This window comes from Poromitra crassiceps (genome assembly GCF_964638095.1).
Source record: "Poromitra crassiceps genome assembly, chromosome: 18".
Lineage (NCBI taxonomy): Eukaryota > Metazoa > Chordata > Actinopteri > Beryciformes > Melamphaidae > Poromitra > Poromitra crassiceps.
The window spans coordinates 4,898,918-4,920,199 of NC_139636.1; the positions used below are offsets into that span (position 1 = coordinate 4,898,918).

At 42.9% G+C, this 21,282-nt stretch overlaps 2 protein-coding genes across 2 annotated transcripts in view; one reads left to right on the plus strand and one right to left on the minus strand.

Moving 5' to 3' along the window:
• Positions 1-948: 948 nt before the first annotated feature.
• LOC310792685 (cytochrome P450 2D9-like) lies at positions 949-18,691 on the minus strand (the record flags this gene model as incomplete). The annotated part of the gene is made up of 11 exons (XM_083654407.1): positions 949-1,957; positions 3,092-3,233; positions 4,441-4,542; positions 5,268-5,353; positions 6,208-6,343; positions 6,616-6,720; positions 8,382-8,450; positions 8,665-8,825; positions 8,953-9,117; positions 10,212-10,374; positions 18,536-18,691. The coding sequence occupies 11 exons, from the start codon at positions 18,689-18,691 to the stop codon at positions 1,770-1,772; spliced, it is 1,473 nt and encodes a 490-aa protein (XP_083510533.1). The 3' UTR covers positions 949-1,769.
• Positions 18,692-20,285: 1,594 nt separating this feature from the next.
• psme3ip1 (proteasome activator subunit 3 interacting protein 1) overlaps positions 20,286-21,282 on the plus strand; it is a gene marked incomplete at its 3' end in the record, with an annotated part of 18,168 nt that continues 17,171 nt past the window's right edge. Inside the window, exon 1 of the mRNA XM_083654640.1 lies at positions 20,286-20,324. The remainder of the gene's footprint in view (positions 20,325-21,282) is intronic.

The following is a 21,282-nucleotide window of genomic DNA, read 5'->3' on the forward strand; positions in this document are numbered from 1 at the left end:
AATATACATACATACATACTGTACATACACTTTCATTTATCATGTGAGGACAGGTACAGCAGCCACCACTACAGCCCTGAACACCGCAACTAGTGGCCAGCAGTGGGAGGGAGTAAAATCTCTCCCCTCAATCAATAATTTACTATCACAAGGGTCAGAGGTTAAAAAGAGAGGTTACGTTAAGGAGGAAGGAAAGAGAAGGGTCAGAGGTTAAAAAGTGAATAAGCAGTTCTTGTCATGTGCATCTGTTATTACATGTTATCCAGCATTCTCTCCCATTGGTTGTTATCAGTGCTTGGCAAGTTACTGAAAATTAGTAGTTACAGTTACTAGTTACTTATCACAAAAAGTAATTGAATTGTTTTAAAATTACTGCATAATAAAAGTAATTAGTTACTAGGGAAAGTAACTTTTGCGTTACTTTTAAAAGTCTGCTTCGATTGTCTTATTAATGCACATATATTTTAGTGTTGCTGTGGCATACTGTCAAATGTTAGCTATCATTGTACCTGCATGGGATACACTGTCCTTGAACATTAGCCTATTGGGGAGGTTTATAACCTACTCAAGGTCATTGGCCTCTGGCTGCACTCTCTCTAGACAGGTCTGATGATAATTAACCAGATAATCCGCTATCCGCAACACTGGGATACTTGTAATACACTGATCTCTCAGTCTGTGGGTTTGTTGGGGTTGTTAATTAGTCAAACAACATTCGATTGTAGCTGTCATTTATAGTGGGGATGCTGGGGACATGTCCCCACCACTTTTTAGAATGGCCGATTTTGTCGACATCACTTTTTAAAAGCATAATTAGAATAATTTGTTAAAAATGTTCTGGAAAAATAGCTTGCATGAGAAATGGTAACAAATGAGAATGCTTTGAGAAAGGTTTATTTGCACAATGAGAAAACATACAATGCAATGTAACAAGAAACAAATGCGTATACGAGGGATCGGCCGAGCAGCATTTTGGTAAACAAACCGCGTCACTGGTTGGCAACGGCAATGGAACCCTATAGAGCCCGAGTTTGAGCGTCTGACTCTAGCCGGCTGACCGTGTTTACAATTTAAAAACTGAGACAGTTCACACAACTTTAACACAGCATGCATATATTATACATCAAACTCTTGAACTAATTCTGCTCTCACTCAGAATGTCAAAATATAAGCTGTGATGTATACTTTTTGAAATATTAACGTTTGTTTGGCACAACTCATACTAGTTAACTGCTGCAGGGTTACGCATTTTTGGGTGGCAGTGACATCACGCTGATTCCTCATATTGTCCAAAAAAAGGTGCACTAGCCTAGCTTTTAATTGGTCGGTCCTAGTCTAGGTAAGAGAAGGCAAGGTGAGCTACAGCCAGGAAACACAATGTCAGGAAAATAACAAGTCAGGTTGTATCTTCTGTATCTTCTTCATGTGTTCAAAAGAGGAAGAAATGTATGTTTATAGAGGGTATGCACACCCACTGAAACACGCCCCCTCAATCAGGAATGAGTGTCAAAATGAGTGTCAAGTTCCTCCCTGAGCAGCAGGTGTCAGTTATCTAGGCTGATAACTGCATTCAAGCTCAGTCTTGCTGTGACTCAGTGGGCGTGACCCCACAGTGACTTCTGCCTCTGTGACATTAATTGTTTGACAAATGGAACTATTTAAAGTGGATTATAAGATACTTTTTTGTCATCCAGCTAATGGGATCCTTTATTGATAATACCCTATATATAGTGACGATATAAGAGGATATCAGAATGACTCGTGCTGCCCTACTTGGCGGCCCTGATTTCCACCTTCATGCGGTAAGGTTTGGGGGTCAGAGTGACCCCATAGATCGGAGTGTAGTCTGGCTGTCCAGCGTCCTCTGGCCAGCTGAACTGGAACCTCCTCAGCAGAGTCACCAAGATGAGGAACAGCTCCATGCGAGCCAGGCCCTCTCCAAGACACATACGGGGACCTGTGAAGTAAGACAAACAAAACATTTAGTGATCACGGTTGTAGTGATCATCAACCACTATATTGATCAAAAAGCTTGGTCCCAAATCATTCCTATACACATGCTGTTTAAATAATTCACTTATAGTGATCAATACTCCGCTTACAGTGATCATTTTGGGCCTTGTCCATAAACATAAATTATTCACTTTTTTTTTTTAAATATAAATAAAATAAAATAAAAACATTTGAAGTTGTCATATTATTAATGCTATGCCTCTTATGGCAGAGAGCAGTGGTTCCCAAACTGTGTGGTCTACAGGTATTTACATAATACATATTAACCCTGAGGAGTAGGCTTGGGCCGATTATCGCGATATTCAGGAAATATCACGATTATGAAAATCTACTTTCAGAAGCTGTAGCGGGCTCAGTTTTCTAAAGCCAGGGTGAAGTTTCTGCTATCCTATGAAACTAGAAGACCTAAGGCATCGAGTAATACCAACCACATTGTGTGTGTCCATTTTGATGCTCGTAACGTCTACGTTTACATGCTCTCAGTGAGTCTACGTTTACATGCTCTCAGTGAGTCTACGTTTACATGCTCTCAGTGAGTCTACGTTTACATGCTCTCAGTGAGTCTACGTTTACATGCTCTCAGTGAGTCTACGTTTACATGCTCTCAGTGAGTCTACGTTTACATGCTCTCAGTGAGTCTACGTTTACATGCTCTCAGTGAGTCTACGTTTACATGCTCTCAGTGAGTCTACGTTTACATGCGCTCAGTGAGTCTACGTTTACATGCTCTCAGTGAGTCTACGTTTACATGCTCTCAGTGAGTCTACATTTACATGCTCTCAGTGAGTCTACGTTTACATGCGCTCAGTGAGTCTACGTTTACATGCTCTCAGTGAGTCTACGTTTACATGCTCTCAGTGAGTCTACGTTTACATGCGCTCAGTGAGTCTACGTTTACATGCTCTGAGTGAGTCTACGTTTACATGCTCTCAGTGAGTCTACGTTTACATGCTCTCAGTGAGTCTACGTTTACATGCTCTCAGTGAGTTCTCTCTGAAAGAGCTGCTGTTTGCACAACTGAAAAGACAGCGAGAAACAACAGCGAGAAGAAACAGCTTTGAGGATCCGGCTCTTGTACCTGCTGAGAAAGGCATGAAGGCCTCTGGCTTCACAAACTCTCCCTGCTCGTTGAGGAAGTTCTCCGGGTTGAAGTCGTGGGGATACTTCCACTGCCCCTCCTCGTACAGCACGGAGGTCAGGTTAGGGATGATCATTGTACCCTGAGGACAAAATGGGGTGAACAAGGGAGGGACATACAGTACAGAGCGATATTTCTTTTCCCAGGATGGCGAAGGCATGACCCGCCCTTCTCTGCCTCTGAAATGCTTAATGCCAAAAGTTGTTCATCCGATCACAGCGAACGTTCTTGACATCAAATTCGATGATTCAAGATGCAATCATTTGTGAAGACTTACGGTGCAAACACACTGGAAACAGAAGTGACGCAGAGACGAGGCGAAGCATCTGGAAGCACCCGTGTTAACAGATTAGATCAGAGATGACCAACCCATCAGAGTCAGAAGCAAAACAAACATTAAATGAACGAGCATGAGATGGCAGATGGCATGCCTATAAAATCTGGTTATGTGTGAGATCTTACTTTATATAGTTGAACTTGGTTATTTACTGTACTTATTGCACATAAATGTGAGTGTGTATTTTTCTTAGTCACTCTAAAACCGTAAGTCACCCTTGCTCCCCCCCACCTCCTCCCTTTCCCTGCTCTCCCCTCCCCCACATTCCCATGTTCTCTCCTCCCCCACATTCCATCCCCCTTTTCTCCCTTTCTCTCTGCCTCTCTCTATCGTATGATTGTTCAATATTGTTATTATTACTACTATAATTGCTACTGTTGTGTCAGCTAGATTTAGCTAGACATATTTTCTGTGAAGTCCTGTGAGACATGCTTGTGAATTAGGGCTATACAAATACACTTGACTTGACTTAAATTTCATCACTTGTTTCCCCCGATTAATTTTTCAATTCAAATGTCACTCTTGCCGTTACAATAACCTGGATTAAAGTTAACTGAATGCATATTGACCCTGGATTTATCAACGTCTATATCACCATTGATTGATTCTCATGAATCTTTTATCATTTTTTTTTAACATTTGTCAAAGATATGTATTGGTTTTAACAGCGAATGTGATTGGATGAACAACATTTGACGCTAGGCCAATCAGAGGCAGAGAAGGGCGGGTCATGGCTTCGCCATCCTGGGGGGGGGGAAATATTGCGTACAGCGAGGCAGAAACAATATTTGCAAATAAACTGTTTCGCTACATCTGATACTAACTGACTAAACACATAAATGCCTGTCATGCCTTCCTTATGACAGTTACTTATCCAAATGTAGCCATACAGTAAGGTTTCTTCCCAAAACACTTTATTCTACTGTATCATAAACAGTCAGTCACCCGTTACCCTGGGTATGGAGTATCCCATGAGCTCTGTGTCTTTAGTGGTGCAGTGGAAGACACTGAGAGGAACAGTGTTGGCTTTCCTCTGGACCTCATGTGTCACCGCCTGCATGGACAGAAATAGCCATTAGACATCATCATATTCTTATGTTTTCAGCCTGGGACACAATCATTCACCCGGGATCCCAGACACATAAAAGCATATTACAGATATACTTGCTACAGTTTATGTCGTCTCTCAAGCCAGACTGTCTCTTCTAGTTTCTGCGAATGCACCATAAACCGTCTGTAATTCACGCCCACAAAACATGGACAAAGGAAGTTGGGAGGGAAAACGCTGCAGGAAGGAGGAAGTTGGAACCGATGCAGGTGATTGGAGAAATACGAGCGGTGGGACATCACCTGCCTCTAGGTGGGACATCCGGGACATCTCCCTATCATCACTCATTATTTTCCCTGAGTTTCCCTTTCCGTTTTCACCAAGTTTTCCCAGCTGGAAGTACAGACGTTTTAGGCAGAAGCATTTGAAAATTGCAAGAGCCAACCACCATGTTTTAAGAGACTACAGTAGGCTATATGGGAACGTAGTTGAATATGCACACAATCAAAACTGATTTCTTGAAAACAGGTGAGAAAGACTGCAAAAAGTTGTCCACCAGCAGTAATGGATCCTCAAATTAAATTATCAAACTTTATTAGCAATTTGATGTGCCCAAGGTTTTCCTAAGTGCATCTTTATAAAGTAGACTAACTGTACATCAAATAATGTGATTTCAATTAGTTGCTATTTTAAAATGGTGTTGATTTGGTTCTATCTATCAAATAATGTACCTGCATGTAGGGCATGCTGTGTCTGTCTTCAAAGCTAGCCTGATCTTTCCCATCCAACACCTGGTCTATCTCCTGCTGACAACGCTCTGAAAGAGAGAGAGAGGGAGAGAGAGAGAGACACGAGAGAGTATGTTGATTTTTAACATCAGATGTTGCAGTCCACAAATAAGATTGAAGATGAAGACACTGACAAGAAAGGACAAGAGAAGTGAGAGTCGGGGAAAGCTAAACCCATATAGGCTATAGAGAGAAAGATGATGGAATGACATGCCACACGACAGAACAATAGATATACTGTAATCATGGAAAGATACATACTGTAGAAGCAAAGAATAATCGATAGCACAATAGATAGCATCCTAGAACAATAGAGTGATAAATAGAAGACAAGACAGACAGGTCAGGTAGAATGATAGAATAATTGACAAAATAACAGAACAATAGATGCTAAAATGCAACAAATGATACAAACCAAATTATGTATAGAACAATAGAACAAATATTAGATAGCAATAGAGATAGATACAGTAGATAGATACAGTAGATAGATGATAGATAGATGGATAGATGGATAGATGGATAGATGGATAGATAGATAGATAGATAGATAGATAGATAGATAGATAGATAGATAGATAGATAGAACAAATGACAGAATCAACCAACAACAGAACAATTGCACAACACTGTATATATATTTAAAAATAGATAGATGCTGACACACATTTTTGCATGTTTTTAGCAGTGGGTTCTTATCTGGAGGAACATGCAAACTCCACACAGAAAGGCCCTTTGGATGAGATGGCCCACCTGGGCAGTGGGCACTGGGGACGTGGGAAGGGGGACACACCCTCAGCGCCCCAGGTGGGAATCGAACCCACGACCTGCTTGGTGTGAGGCGGCAGCGCTACTACTGCACCACCGTGCCCCAGACACTGACCTTGTATGTGTGGGTGGGTCATAAGGTAGAGGAAGCCAGTGAGCAGGGTGTTGGAGGTGGTGTCGGTCCCAGCAAAGTGAAGATCCAGAATGTACGTTTGCAGTTGTTGCTCAGAGAAGGAAGAGCCGTCGTCCCCTCTCTAGAAAGAGCAGATCGTTTCCTCCGTCTTTAGAATTTATAGAATCTATAAAGTTTTCTATAAAGAGCTCGGAAATGTGCGACTGACAAGAGATATTAGCCTCTAATTTGGGTAATCGAATAATTTATTAATTTAAAACTACCATGAATACTGGTGGGACAAAATAAGTAGCCTAATTTTAATTGTGTGCTCTAGTAACTTTTGATTAATCAATTCCTCCAAAAAGCAAAAGATGAATTAATCTGTAATGAACCGTAATTGCGTCACACCTTATCTATTTCATCCAGATAGCAGTCTATGAAGTCTCGTGGTTTTCCAGGGACTCTGGTTTTCTTATGCTCGCTTACAAGACGAGTTGAAAGTTTCTGGCAAGCCTGAGAAAAAAATGATATGGTAAATACAGTGTTCACAGTATAGAAACTCATACATTACATTACTCATACAAGTAAGTACATTTGATTTATACAGCGCTTTTCACAGACAGAAGTCACAAAGTGCTTTACATGTGCAGAGAAAGTGGGCACTAAGCCACGTAATATGACAATACACAACTTCACCGGAAAAAATAATGCAGATTTATTTTGCACATGATCTCACACATATCCAAAAACTAAACTGTTTTGCAGGAATTCATTTAGTATGACAGTAATTGAGAGTTGATTTGAGTTCAGTTGTGGACCAGTTATGTCATGCATGCATACAAATTACATCATTGGTCCACAATTTTGTCCTCAAGTGGTAAAATTAAAGTCCTCATGTTCCCCAGGCCTAGTGAACATACCTCCACGTTCTTAAAGTCTGTCATGATAGTGAACATACCTCCACGTTCTTAAAGGCCTTCATGATAGTGAACATACCTCCACGTTCTTAAAAGCCTTCATGATAGTGAACATACCTCCATGTTCTTAAAGGCCTTCATGATAGTGAACATACCTCCACGTTCTTAAAGTCTGTCATGATAGTGAACATACCTCCACGTTCTTAAAGTCTGTCATGATAGTGAACATACCTCCACGTTCTTAAAGTCTGTCATGATAGTGAACATACCTCCACGTTCTTAAAGGCCTTCATGATAGTGAACATACCTCCATGTTCTTAAAGGCCTTCATGATAGTGAACATACCTCCACGTTCTTAAAAGCCTTCATGATAGTGAACATACCTCCATGTTCTTAAAGGCCTTCATGATAGTGAACATACCTCCATGTTCTTAAAGGCCTTCATGATAGTGAACATACCTCCATGTTCTTAAAGGCCTTCATGATAGTGAACATACCTCCACGTTCTTAAAGGCCTTCATGATAGTGAACATACCTCCATGTTCTTAAAGGCCTTCATGATAGTGAACATACCTCCACGTTCTTAAAGGCCTTCATGATAGTGAACATACCTCCATGTTCTTAAAGGCCTTCATGATAGTGAACATACCTCCATGTTCTTAAAGGCCTTCATGATAGTGAACATACCTCCATGTTCTTAAAGTCTGTCATGATAGTGAACATACCTCCACGTTCTTAAAGGCCTTCATGATAGTGAACATACCTCCACGTTCTTAAAGGCCTTCATGATAGTGAACATACCTCCATGTTCTTAAAGTCTGTCATGATAGTGAACATACCTCCATGTTCTTAAAGGCCTTCATGCTAGTGAACATACCTCCATGTTCTTAAAGGCCTTCATGATAGTGAACATACCTCCATGTTCTTAAAGGCCTTCATGATAGTGAACATACCTCCACGTTCTTAAAGGCCTTCATGATAGTGAACATACCTCCACGTTCTTAAAGGCCTTCATGATAGTGAACATACCTCCATGTTCTTAAAGTCTGTCATGATAGTGAACATACCTCCATGTTCTTAAAGGCCTTCATGATAGTGAACATACCTCCACGTTCTTAAAGGCCTTCATGATAGTGAACATACCTCCATGTTCTTAAAGGCCTTCATGATAGTGAACATACCTCCATGTTCTTAAAGGCCTTCATGATAGTGAACATACCTCCATGTTCTTAAAGGCCTTCATGATAGTGAACATACCTCCACGTTCTTAAAGGCCTTCATGAAGGGCAGCGGCAAGCGACGGATCATGGGAAAGGAGTCATACAGCTGTAGGAAAGATAAACAATTATTTCAGTTTGACCCCTCTTTCTGGCAGAGAAACACTGAGCAGGCCAATAATTGGTCCCCAATTTATCGTTTGAATGGAGAGGTGCTAGCAATGCCTATATGGATAATTTCATGACATTCATTTCTACTTACATTCACATATTCTTGCCATTTTGTGAGCTAAAGTTATTCCTTAGTTTACGGACATGCTCACCATAGCCCAGGGCCCGTTGGCTATCTTGGCATTCTCTGTGAAGAGCTGAACGATCAGCTTGATGAACTCGTCGTCGTAGTCGTAGCGCGTCCCAAACAGAACCTGGCAGATGATGTTGGAGGCGCCGTTATGGAACAAATGCTGAGGACTCAAGGTTTGACCTGTAAGAGAGACACAACACGACACAACTCAACTCCCTGCAGCAACGCAACAGAGAGGGGCCACACTCACACAGGTTGACCCTGCCTGCCTACTGTAGGCTATGTAGCAGATCCATAGGTGGCCTACCAGCACTCTTTTCCAGCGGTTCCATGATGTGTTTTATCTCTCCCAGAATCCTCTCCTCCATGGAATGTTTCCCCAGCCCAAAGTTCCTCAGGGTCATCAGAGCAAAGCGACGGTGCTCCCTCCAGCCGGGGCCGTAGTCTGCCAGAATCACTCCTGGAGCATGAGCTAGAACATAGAAGAGTGTGGAGAGGATATGGAAAGGGCTTCAGTATATTGTTATTCATTAAAGATTATTCAATTAAATTATAATTGATGTGGTGACACAGAGGGCATATCGGCATTTTGGGGTTTGCGATCACTCTCAAATGTGTTACCATCATCCAACATAGCGATTTGACCTGAGTGAGAAGAACCAACCATTCAATGAAAGCATTGAGCAGATCAGTGAGTCAGAAAGACAATTGAACCTAGCTATGATGATGAATTCCATGTGAGCTTTGTTCAGTCATGGATGGTCCAAATTATACACATACATGTCAGCTTTGAAAAAGGAGAATCTGAAACTGAAAGAATACAACACTAAAAAGACTGTAATGTGCTAACAAAAGCATGGCTTTTTCCTCCTTAACAGATGTAGCCTACATTTGAATGTATATTGTTCTTCCCTGTTGTTAGGATGGCGAGCCTGCCCTACAGAATCTGGGATGTCTCTGTCCATAAGTACGGTATACAGACGGCTTCTCTCTGTTTAGGAGGATCTGTGCTGCTGTTAACACATTGCATTAAATGTTTGCAGAGATGGAGAGTTTTAGAATGCCCCCCCCCCCCCCCCCCCCTCCCGTATGAGCTAGGTCAGGACTTTACGAGCGTTCTTATCTCATCTTCCATCCTCCTCCATCATCACAGAACACCAAGGATGTGACGACACACTCAACTCACGATTCGATACAATTCACCACTGAGTTCACAATACGATATGTTCTCGTGATTATTATTTTTTACAAAAATTAGATTACAGACCAATTATGATTGACAAAGATTAATTAAATTATTTCTGAGACAAAAACCACAAAATACCATATTTTTTCTTTATCAAATTAAAGAATCCCTTTTTATTTCTGAAGTAGGGTATAACTGTAAAACACAAACTTTGAAATGAATGCTTATTTCCTTTTCTTTGTAAAAGAAAAACTGAAAAAAGCATCAATTCATTTTTCATCTCACCGATTTGAGTCTTCACACATTTGTATTGATTTTGAACTGTCTCGCAATGTATTGTTCCATGCCTAGTAGATTAGAACACCACGTCATTGTCTCACCATGCACCCGGCTTATGTCATTGACCAAAAGGTCTTGTGGTCGTCCAGCGAAGTCCACAGCCTTGGTCAGCATCGCCTCCTTCATGACCTGCAGCCCGTTGATGATGACTGCCGGTCTGGGGCCGATGAACAGACTGTAGACATTGCCATAGCGGTTCCTCAGCTGGGGAAGATCAAAGTAAGATTCCCTTCAAATTTTAATTCATCCGCCTTCCCAAATAAATGATAGGCTATCACTCTGATATCTTGATGTGAGAGGTCCACTAGATGGCGCTCTGAGGCCCACCAGTGGGCCGCGCGGCCCAGTGGTTGAGAAACAGTAATTTCTACTTGAGTAAAATTTCATCAAAGGAACAGTACTCGAGTAGATTTTCTTTGGGACTCTTTCCAACGCTGCGTCTCACAGATTGGATTTCACAGCCACAGCTGACAGACGCTGCGCTGAAACCCAACTCCCAGGCACAAGAAATCTATGATACTGATACTGTGATGCCGCTGCCGCCAGTTAGGCTATTATTCAGTTATCGCAATATATAGTATTTACCTGTAACCTCTGTTTTGCACAATATATTGATTTAATTATATGTTGTTGTCTACTTGTTTTAGCTTTCACCACCTGTGCACATATGAGCTCTTTTAATCACTTATGTATATGTGTGCATGTGTGCATGTGTTTGTGCATGCACACACGTGTGTGTGTGTGTGTGTGTGTGTGTGTGTGTGTGTGTGTGTGTGTGTGTGTGTGTGTGTGTATAGGTGTAAGCACAAATGTGTCTATTATTATGTATCGTATTGTATGGATGCATGTGGGTGTGAGTTGTGTTGTATATTCTAGAATTATGTGTGTGTGTGTGTGTGTGTGTGTGTGTGTGTGTGTGTGTCTGTGTGTGTGTGTGTGTGTGTGTGTGTGTGTGTGTGTGTGTGTGTGTGTGTGTGTGTGTGCGTGTGCGTGCGTGTGTGTTAAAATAAGTTTGTGTATCATGTATTGTATTATCTGTATGGCTGTACATGTATGTGGGTGTACTGTATGTATTGTTATTGTTTTATTATACATGCTGTTATATGTATAGTATTGTGTGTATTGTTGCTGTTATTGTTGTATTGTAGGCCTACATGTTATGAAAATATATGTTATCCTACTGATTATAATATACACTTGCCTGATCTACAGCTAATTCCATTTTTTTTTTATTAATTAATACACAGGACAAGATGTTACTATCCCTTGTGCCAAAATCCGAGGAAAAACACATTTAGAAGCCCAATCCAGAATAAAACAAGCTAACAGGCTAACAAACTAATAAACAAGACACAAATCACCAGTTACCTACCCTAGCCAACAGCAGTATGAAGCATGTCATTGGGGTTTTCAAGTGGGCACCTTCCTTCACCGACGTTTCGTTAAGTTAGGCCCACGACACCTCAAGAAGGCTTAACGGTGTAATCCAGCGTCCTGGAAACACCCCCCTCCATGCTACCACCGCACAACTGCATATTACCTCACTATCTAAGCCTAGCTATCCAGGTCGGTTCGGTATGACATTCCTGACTACACCACCACTGTCAATGATTCAGCCCTGTTGATGCGGACCGTTAATCATGACCAACAACAAACAATCCCTAACTACACCACCACTGTCAATGATTCAGCCCTGTTGATGCGGACCGTTAATCATGACCAACAACAAACAATCCCTAACTACACCACCACCGTCAATGATTCAGCCCTGTTGATGCGGACCGTTAATCATGACCAACAACAAACAATCAATCTGACCTTAGCGAGCTCCCCAGCTAGCATGTTTCCTCCTTATCCACAGCCATTCACTTGCTCGTTCTGCTGCCTGAGACATGTTGCTAACCGCAAGTTTCAGGCTCCGTCCCCGAATGCCCAACTCAGTTAGTAAGGCAATAACGGACTTTGCCACAAAACCACGGCAGCCCACCTCTACAGGCCGCACTCGAGCCCTCCAACCTCGCTGCTCTGCCTCTGCTGCCATTTCAGCATACCTAGCTTTCTTGCGCTCATAAGCCTCCTCAACTCGATCTTCCCACGGGACTGTGAGTTCGATAAAATAAACTCTCTTCTCTACCTCAGACCACAGTAACAAGTCCGGACGTAGCCGGGTGCTAACTATATATGCTGGGATGACTAGCTGTTCATTCAAGTCAACCCTCATTTCCCAGGCTCCACCTACACTTAGCTGCCCTAACTTGTGCCTGACCTTAATTGGTCTAATCTTTTCTCCCTCACGTACAAATTTGATCTGTCTAGTCTCTTTGCTAGCAACTAGAGAATTTACTTCTAGCCGCTTTTCCTCAACTGCAGCTGCCAAACATTTCAACACCTGGTTGTGACGCCAGGTGTATCGCCCCTGGGAGAGACTGACCTTACACCCTGACAGTATATGCCTCAATGTACATACACTAGAACACAACGGGCAGGCACCATCCTCGCCCAACCACTGATTTAAGTTCTGGGGAGATGGCAGCACATCATAAGTAGCCCCTAGAATAAATCTAATTCTGCTGGCCTCCATGCTCCACAACTCTCTCCACTTCAACTTTCTCTTCTCTACACTCTCCCAGTTCACCCACTGCCCTTGCTTTGCCTGCGACACTGCCTTAGTACATCTTACTGCCTCCTCTTGCCTATGTACTTCTTCAACTACCATCTTCCTCTTTTCTATTACTGATGCCTTGTTCCACACAGGTTTCCCTATGCACAACCCTAAGCCTCCACGCCCATGCTGCACCTGACCTATGATATCCCTGTGTCTAAGAGCTGACTGTGCTTGCTGTACTGCCTCCTTTGGGTTCCACTTCCTCCCTGTTTTAACTGTGGGCGCTACACTCCTAACCACTGGATCCTTTGACTGAGTCAGAGTCATTTCCAGTCTAACCTTAGCACACTTGAACTCCTCTGTCAGGCTAGATAATGGCAATTCCAATATGCCTTTCCCATATAAGGCTACACTGCTTAGGCAGCGTGGGACTCCGAGCCATTTTCTAATGAATGAGTTAATCATCCTTTCTAGCTTTTCTACCTTTGAAAGGGGAACCTCATACACTGTCAGTGGCCACATCAACCGAGGCAACAATCCAAACTGCAAACACCACAACTTTAACTTTCCTGGGAGCCCTGACTTGTCTATACTTGAAATACCTTGAATCATTTCCTGCCTCACCTCCTCAAACTGTCCCTTATCACTGAGACTTGCATCATACCATCTTCCCAAACTCTTGACTGGTTTCTCTAATACTGTAGGCACCACCTCATCATTTATAACAAACTTCTTACCTACTACCCTCCCTTTAATGATTGAAATACTCCTGGACTTACTTGGCTTCACTTTCATTCTAGCCCACTGCAGATTACTATTTAACTTATCCAACAATCTGCTAGTACATGGAGCGGTTGACGTCATAGTCGTCATGTCATCCATGTATGCCCTAATTGGAGGGAGCCGCAGCCCTCCCTGCAGCCTTTCTCCACCCACTACCCATTTTGAAGCCCTAATAATGATCTCCATTGCCATGGTAAAAGCTAATGGGGAAATTGTACACCCTGCCATAATGCCTATCTCCAGCTGCTGCCAAGCTGTAGTGTACTCTGCTGTGGTAAAGCAGAGTTGAATATCTAAGAAGTAGGCTTTAACTAAGCTCTTTATACTACCTGGCACTCTAAAGAAATCAAAGGCCTCCCATAACAGACTATGCGGCACTGACCCGAAAGCATTAGCCAGGTCCAAGAATACTACATGCAGGTCTCTCTTCTCACGCCTAGCTGACTGGATTTGGTGCCAGATCATGCTGGTGTGCTCTAAGCACCCGGAGAAGCCGGGAATTCCAGCCTTTTGCACCGAAGTATCTATTAGCCTATTCTTTTCTAGATAACTAGACAGCCTCTGTGCCACAACACTAAAGAAAACCTTCCCTTCAACATTAAGTAGACTGATAGGTCTAAACTGACTTATCTCTAACGAGTCCCTTTCTTTAGGAATGAAGATTCCCCCTGCTCTACGCCACGCCTTAGGAATAACCTGCTTCTTCCAGACTACCTTCATCAGCTTCCATAGAAACTGCAACACATCTGGAGCACTCTTATACAGCCGGTAGGGGACTCCATTAGGACCCGGGGCTGAAGAGGCCCTTGCACGTCTCACTACTTCTTGAACTTCTTTCCACCTTGGTGGGCTATCATCACACTGGCTCTCTATTTCACCAATAGGTGGAATATCAGCTGGGACTGTCATCTCTCTAAACCTTTCCCTATCTTTGTGAACCTCCTCCAAATATTCCTCAAGCTTCTGCTTAGGTACCATAAGGCTACCATTCTTTTCCTTACTAAACAATGACTTCACAAATCTAAATGGATCCTTATAGAATGCTATTCTAGCTCTCTCTTTCTTTTTCCTATTTTTCCTAATGCTCTCTGCTCTTCTTAAAACTGCCAACCGATCCCTCACATCTGACTGCAAGCAATCAATGCCTTCCTTCTCAACCTCTGTAGCTTTCCTCCACTGCCTCTTAAGCTGTCTTCTCTCCTGGATAAGTCTATCTATCTCTTGTTGGCGCCTAGATTTAACTACCTCACCCTCTAGTTTCTTCCTTTTCTCAAAGACGCCAAACCTTTCCTTACCATAATCATAAATACAATCTCCCATTTTATCCAACTTACTCTCAGCAGTTCCTTTAAGCTTCTCTAACATCCTAACCAAATCACTATTGATATCTTCCCACTTCCTACTTTCCGCTGCACCTGGCCACTTAACTCTAGGCTTCTGACCGCTAATCTTCTCCCTTTTTGGCTGGCTGGCCTCTCTGCTTTCCTCGGTGCTAGGACCTGCCTCAACATCAGGGGTGCTGATGTCCTGCGAGCTGTGGGTTACTTCCTGTCGCTGGACTTCACCCGACTGACTTGATAAACTTCTTAAGAAATAATTATCAATGCGGGGTCCCTGTGTTCCCTCTACCAAGCACCTCTTCCTGCCTTGATGGATTCTAAGGCCCCTCAAAGTTGTTACCTTCTGCCAGCCACACAAGCAAACCTGACGCTTCTTTCCATCTACATCTGAACTAGTGGCTTCCACTGACATGTTTTCCCTACTCATAGTCAAGTCCGTTCCAGAGTCAATAACCGTGTCAACCATAGGTGAGTCATCTTCCGCCCCCGCTCTCGCAGACTCTAGGGGTGTTTTTTCATAATTCTGTTTCGTAGCAAGTTTGGGTGTAACCAATGGCCTATTGGCCTTGGCTACTGCCACAATGAGCAGCTAACCCATTGCAGCCCCGGTGGGGTCTAATCCCTCCTGTCAGCTGTCTTTCCATGCTGTCACTAGGTCTTTCCCTAGTTGTCAGCTGCACTATTCACAACAGTCACTAGCCTAAGCTAGCTTTAGTATTAATTAATACACAGGACAAGATGTTACTATCCCTTGTGCCAAAATCCGAGGAAAAACACATTTAGAAGCCCAATCCAGAATAAAACAAGCTAACAGGCTAACAAACTAATAAACAAGACACAAATCACCAGTTACCTACCCTAGCCAACAGCAGTATGAAGCATGTCATTGGGGTTTTCAAGTGGGCACCTTCCTTCACCGACGTTTCGTTAAGTTAGGCCCACGACACCTCAAGAAGGCTTAACGGTGTAATCCAGCGTCCTGGAAACACCCCCCTCCATGCTACCACCGCACAACTGCATATTACCTCACTATCTAAGCCTAGCTATCCAGGTCGGTTCGGTATGACATTCCTGACTACACCACCACTGTCAATGATTCAGCCCTGTTGATGCGGACCGTTAATCATGACCAACAACAAACAATCCCTAACTACACCACCACTGTCAATGATTCAGCCCTGTTGATGCGGACCGTTAATCATGACCAACAACAAACAATCCCTAACTACACCACCACCGTCAATGATTCAGCCCTGTTGATGCGGACCGTTAATCATGACCAACAACAAACAATCAATCTGACCTTAGCGAGCTCCCCAGCTAGCATGTTTCCTCCTTATCCACAGCCATTCACTTGCTCGTTCTGCTGCCTGAGACATGTTGCTAACCGCAAGTTTCAGGCTCCGTCCCCGAATGCCCAACTCAGTTAGTAAGGCAATAACGGACTTTGCCACAAAACCACGGCAGCCCACCTCTACAGGCCGCACTCGAGCCCTCCAACCTCGCTGCTCTGCCTCTGCTGCCATTTCAGCATACCTAGCTTTCTTGCGCTCATAAGCCTCCTCAACTCGATCTTCCCACGGGACTGTGAGTTCGATAAAATAAACTCTCTTCTCTACCTCAGACCACAGTAACAAGTCCGGACGTAGCCGGGTGCTAACTATATATGCTGGGATGACTAGCTGTTCATTCAAGTCAACCCTCATTTCCCAGGCTCCACCTACACTTAGCTGCCCTAACTTGTGCCTGACCTTAATTGGTCTAATCTTTTCTCCCTCACGTACAAATTTGATCTGTCTAGTCTCTTTGCTAGCAACTAGAGAATTTACTTCTAGCCGCTTTTCCTCAACTGCAGCTGCCAAACATTTCAACACCTGGTTGTGACGCCAGGTGTATCGCCCCTGGGAGAGACTGACCTTACACCCTGACAGTATATGCCTCAATGTACATACACTAGAACACAACGGGCAGGCACCATCCTCGCCCAACCACTGATTTAAGTTCTGGGGAGATGGCAGCACATCATAAGTAGCCCCTAGAATAAATCTAATTCTGCTGGCCTCCATGCTCCACAACTCTCTCCACTTCAACTTTCTCTTCTCTACACTCTCCCAGTTCACCCACTGCCCTTGCTTTGCCTGCGACACTGCCTTAGTACATCTTACTGCCTCCTCTTGCCTATGTACTTCTTCAACTACCATCTTCCTCTTTTCTATTACTGATGCCTTGTTCCACACAGGTTTCCCTATGCACAACCCTAAGCCTCCACGCCCATGCTGCACCTGACCTATGATATCCCTGTGTCTAAGAGCTGACTGTGCTTGCTGTACTGCCTCCTTTGGGTTCCACTTCCTCCCTGTTTTAACTGTGGGCGCTACACTCCTAACCACTGGATCCTTTGACTGAGTCAGAGTCATTTCCAGTCTAACCTTAGCACACTTGAACTCCTCTGTCAGGCTAGATAATGGCAATTCCAATATGCCTTTCCCATATAAGGCTACACTGCTTAGGCAGCGTGGGACTCCGAGCCATTTTCTAATGAATGAGTTAATCATCCTTTCTAGCTTTTCTACCTTTGAAAGGGGAACCTCATACACTGTCAGTGGCCACATCAACCGAGGCAACAATCCAAACTGCAAACACCACAACTTTAACTTTCCTGGGAGCCCTGACTTGTCTATACTTGAAATACCTTGAATCATTTCCTGCCTCACCTCCTCAAACTGTCCCTTATCACTGAGACTTGCATCATACCATCTTCCCAAACTCTTGACTGGTTTCTCTAATACTGTAGGCACCACCTCATCATTTATAACAAACTTCTTACCTACTACCCTCCCTTTAATGATTGAAATACTCCTGGACTTACTTGGCTTCACTTTCATTCTAGCCCACTGCAGATTACTATTTAACTTATCCAACAATCTGCTAGTACATGGAGCGGTTGACGTCATAGTCGTCATGTCATCCATGTATGCCCTAATTGGAGGGAGCCGCAGCCCTCCCTGCAGCCTTTCTCCACCCACTACCCATTTTGAAGCCCTAATAATGATCTCCATTGCCATGGTACACATATTACATATATTGAATGTTGTATGGTCAGAAAAAAAATGTGTGTGTGTGGGGGGGGGGTATTTGGGTGGGTGTACTGTGCATGCATGCGTGCGCGTGTGACTGTTTTGACAGCGATCACCCATAACAGCCTAGCTTGTAGAGCCAAAGTTCATAACAGATCAACCTTATACAGACATAGATCTGTTTACGCAATCACAGTCAAACATATTATTAAGGCCCTGGCCTTGCTATTAGGGTGGTAAACTAACTTTCACAAGCCCATACTCTGTGTCAGACTATAAGTACGCTGCCACCAGAATACTAGGAACAGCTATTATAGCACTCATTAATCATTAATTGTGCATTCTCCTGAATATTGCAACAGGTTTCAGACTGCTACAGAGTGGTAACATGCCAAATAGCTGTATATGGTACATGCAGTTAGTCTATAAAAAATAATCAATATTATCTCTTCAAAAGATTTCAGTACTAATAATAATAATTAGTATAACTATTTATGCATTTTACTGACATTCCTGTTCAGAGCACATGCACTAAATTCAACAAGGAGCATTTTTCTTACCCTCTCAAAGTCCTTCAAGGGATTCCCGAGGCTAAGGCTGAACAGATTCCCAAATAAGGGGAGGGGAGTGGGTCCGGGCGGGAAGTTCTTTGGCCTCTGGATCCTGAGGAAGAAGAAGCAAACACAGAGCCACAGCAGGATGAAGGCAGACAACATGGTGAAGTGAACTAGCCTGGACCTTGCGCCCTAGATATCTGAGTGGTAGTCAGAAGCGTCATGCAATAGGCTCATGAGTCATTTCACAGCATCCTTTTGAGGTGGTAAAGCAGGAAATAACAATTCCAAACAGGAAAAGGGTTGCTGTGCAATCGGTCCACTGAAACTTTTTTTAAATTGATTCCTTCCAAAGCATACAAGTCAACAAGCATTCAACATCAACACAGAAAGTATGCCACTTCAACAGAATTAAAATAAATAAAAACAGAACAAACAAACAAACAAACAAACAAACAAACAAACAAACAAACAAACTGGGGTATCATGTTAGAATAGACTAAGGCATTAAATAAAAATATTTAAATCTTTACAAATATTCACAGTTTTTAAGGCTTTGCTGTTCTTGAGACCACATAGAGTTTGAATGTAATGTCCGAATTCAACTTTGAACTGCTGTACGTGTGGTTTCTTGCTAGTCCACTTGCACTTATGTATGTAATATTTCCCATATAAAATAAAAAGGTTCACAATAAATAATCTTTTACAATCAATATCATTCTTTTTTATAAAAAATTATAATGTCTCTTTTTTCTAAATGAGCAGTTGAACCAGTCAGCTCCTTGAAGAGACACTCTATCTCTATCCAAAATAATTTTGCACATAAGCAATCAAAAAAATAAATGACATATGGTCTCAGTTTCAAGATTACAAAACAAGGGTCCACTGAAACTGAGGGGGCAATACACCATCTGCAATACGTCATTTTGTAGGCGGCTGCTGGCGGCACCTGTTCCCACACCCTTTTAGGGGGAAAACACAAGCTTCTCCCCAACTTCAATGTAAAATAGCACTACCAAAAAAAAATATATATAGAAAAATAATAGAATCAATCTTGTTTATTAATGACCCCAAAACACCATGACATGACACTATATTGCAACTCGGCCGGCCACACAAAAATATCGGAAATATGACTTTGACCCATCTAAAATCATCTAACTCATGACCCGTCTCTGACCTAGTTCCGGTGTCCACCTGTTGCCAATTTACTCTTCCGACATTAAATGCTGTTCTAAGTGGAGCCCAGCGTCGTTGGCTACTTGGCCTGCGTGCGTGCACTGGCAAGAGTGCAATGGAGGCCCCTTCTACCCATAACCCGCTGGCCAACTGGGTGTTGACAATGTCAACAATGGGATGTCACACATCTGTCATGATGTCACAGGCAGCATTGTGAGGTCATCGACACAGTGATGATGTCATCGCCGAAGCGGCATCCAAAAGCGGCCAGGGGCCTATAGCCAGGCCCAGAGGCCCAGAATCTGCCAGCCGGGGCAGATTTAATTTTAAGATTCCTATGCATTGTGTTTGCTATTGCCATGTTAGCATGCTCCTTTCATCTGTGGCTTTATTATCTACAGGTTTCAGTCTTCTCTCATCTCTAGTTTCCAATTCCATTTTTGTTGCCGTTATAGTTGAGAATCACCGGTCTAAGCAGCACCAAGGACAGGTCGGAACAGGTAAGTAGGGCTAGATTTTATATGCGGAACTGTTGTCGCTGACGAATTGTTTCAGGCGAATCGTATTTACAGTGACACAACACATTAGCTAGAATATAACGAGCTAGCCGAGCTTGGTAAGTTTCTCTTCAGTTCTGACACTGTCTGAAACAATTAAAATGGTTTAAAATAGACCCGTGCTAAAGAGTAAAGTCTACTCGCATGGTAGTTACTGGTGCACCTGAAAGTGTGACTTTTGCAATAGGAAACGATATTGTGGTGACACTGTATTAGCTTGGACGCTAAGCTAACATTACATTACCCGGGATCAGTATGTGTGATGCGATGCGCCGTTTTTTTTAACCGTTTGACCACCTCGTTAACGCAGCAGCGGTGCTCGTATCTCGCAGTTGCAAGAGGTGGTCATGTAGCCATTTATTGATAAGCTGTTCTCTGTTGTCAGCTAGTGTATACTCCATCTGCCCAAGGTGGCTAGGCTAACATGAACGGAGTGTGGATGCTTTGCTGTCAGAGACAGGCCCAATGCAAATGATACGAATATTACGGATGCACAGAGCGGATCTCTGACACGATTGTCAACGCTTTTCCGTTCCGTTTTGGTATTAAAACGATTTTCCTGAACTGAATTGTCGTTGATCATGGGAGGCTCGTTTAATACGCCGTATTAACGTTACTGCACTTTGTCAGTGCCTTGTGATTGCTTAACATGACCACAAGGGGGAGCCATAACCTAATTTTTCCTAATGTGAACAGAGCTTACCAAAGCCCCACAGAAGTGGGGTTCAGTAAACCCTAATGTATGGCGAAGTTACAGAACATCTTGGAAATAAAACCATAATGCACTTATAAATAACCATGATAAGAAATAACTGGTGTGATGTCATGTGACAATAGTGTGAAACACAACATTTTTCTATTAAATCACATTCTGCAGGGTATCCGTGGGGTCTTGACAAGTATTAAAAGTTGATCATTTATGTCAAATTAAGGCCCTTAAAAAGTATTAATATTAAAAATTCCTAATCTCAATTTGATGAGGTGTTACATTTAGGGCTGCTCGATTATGGCAAAAAT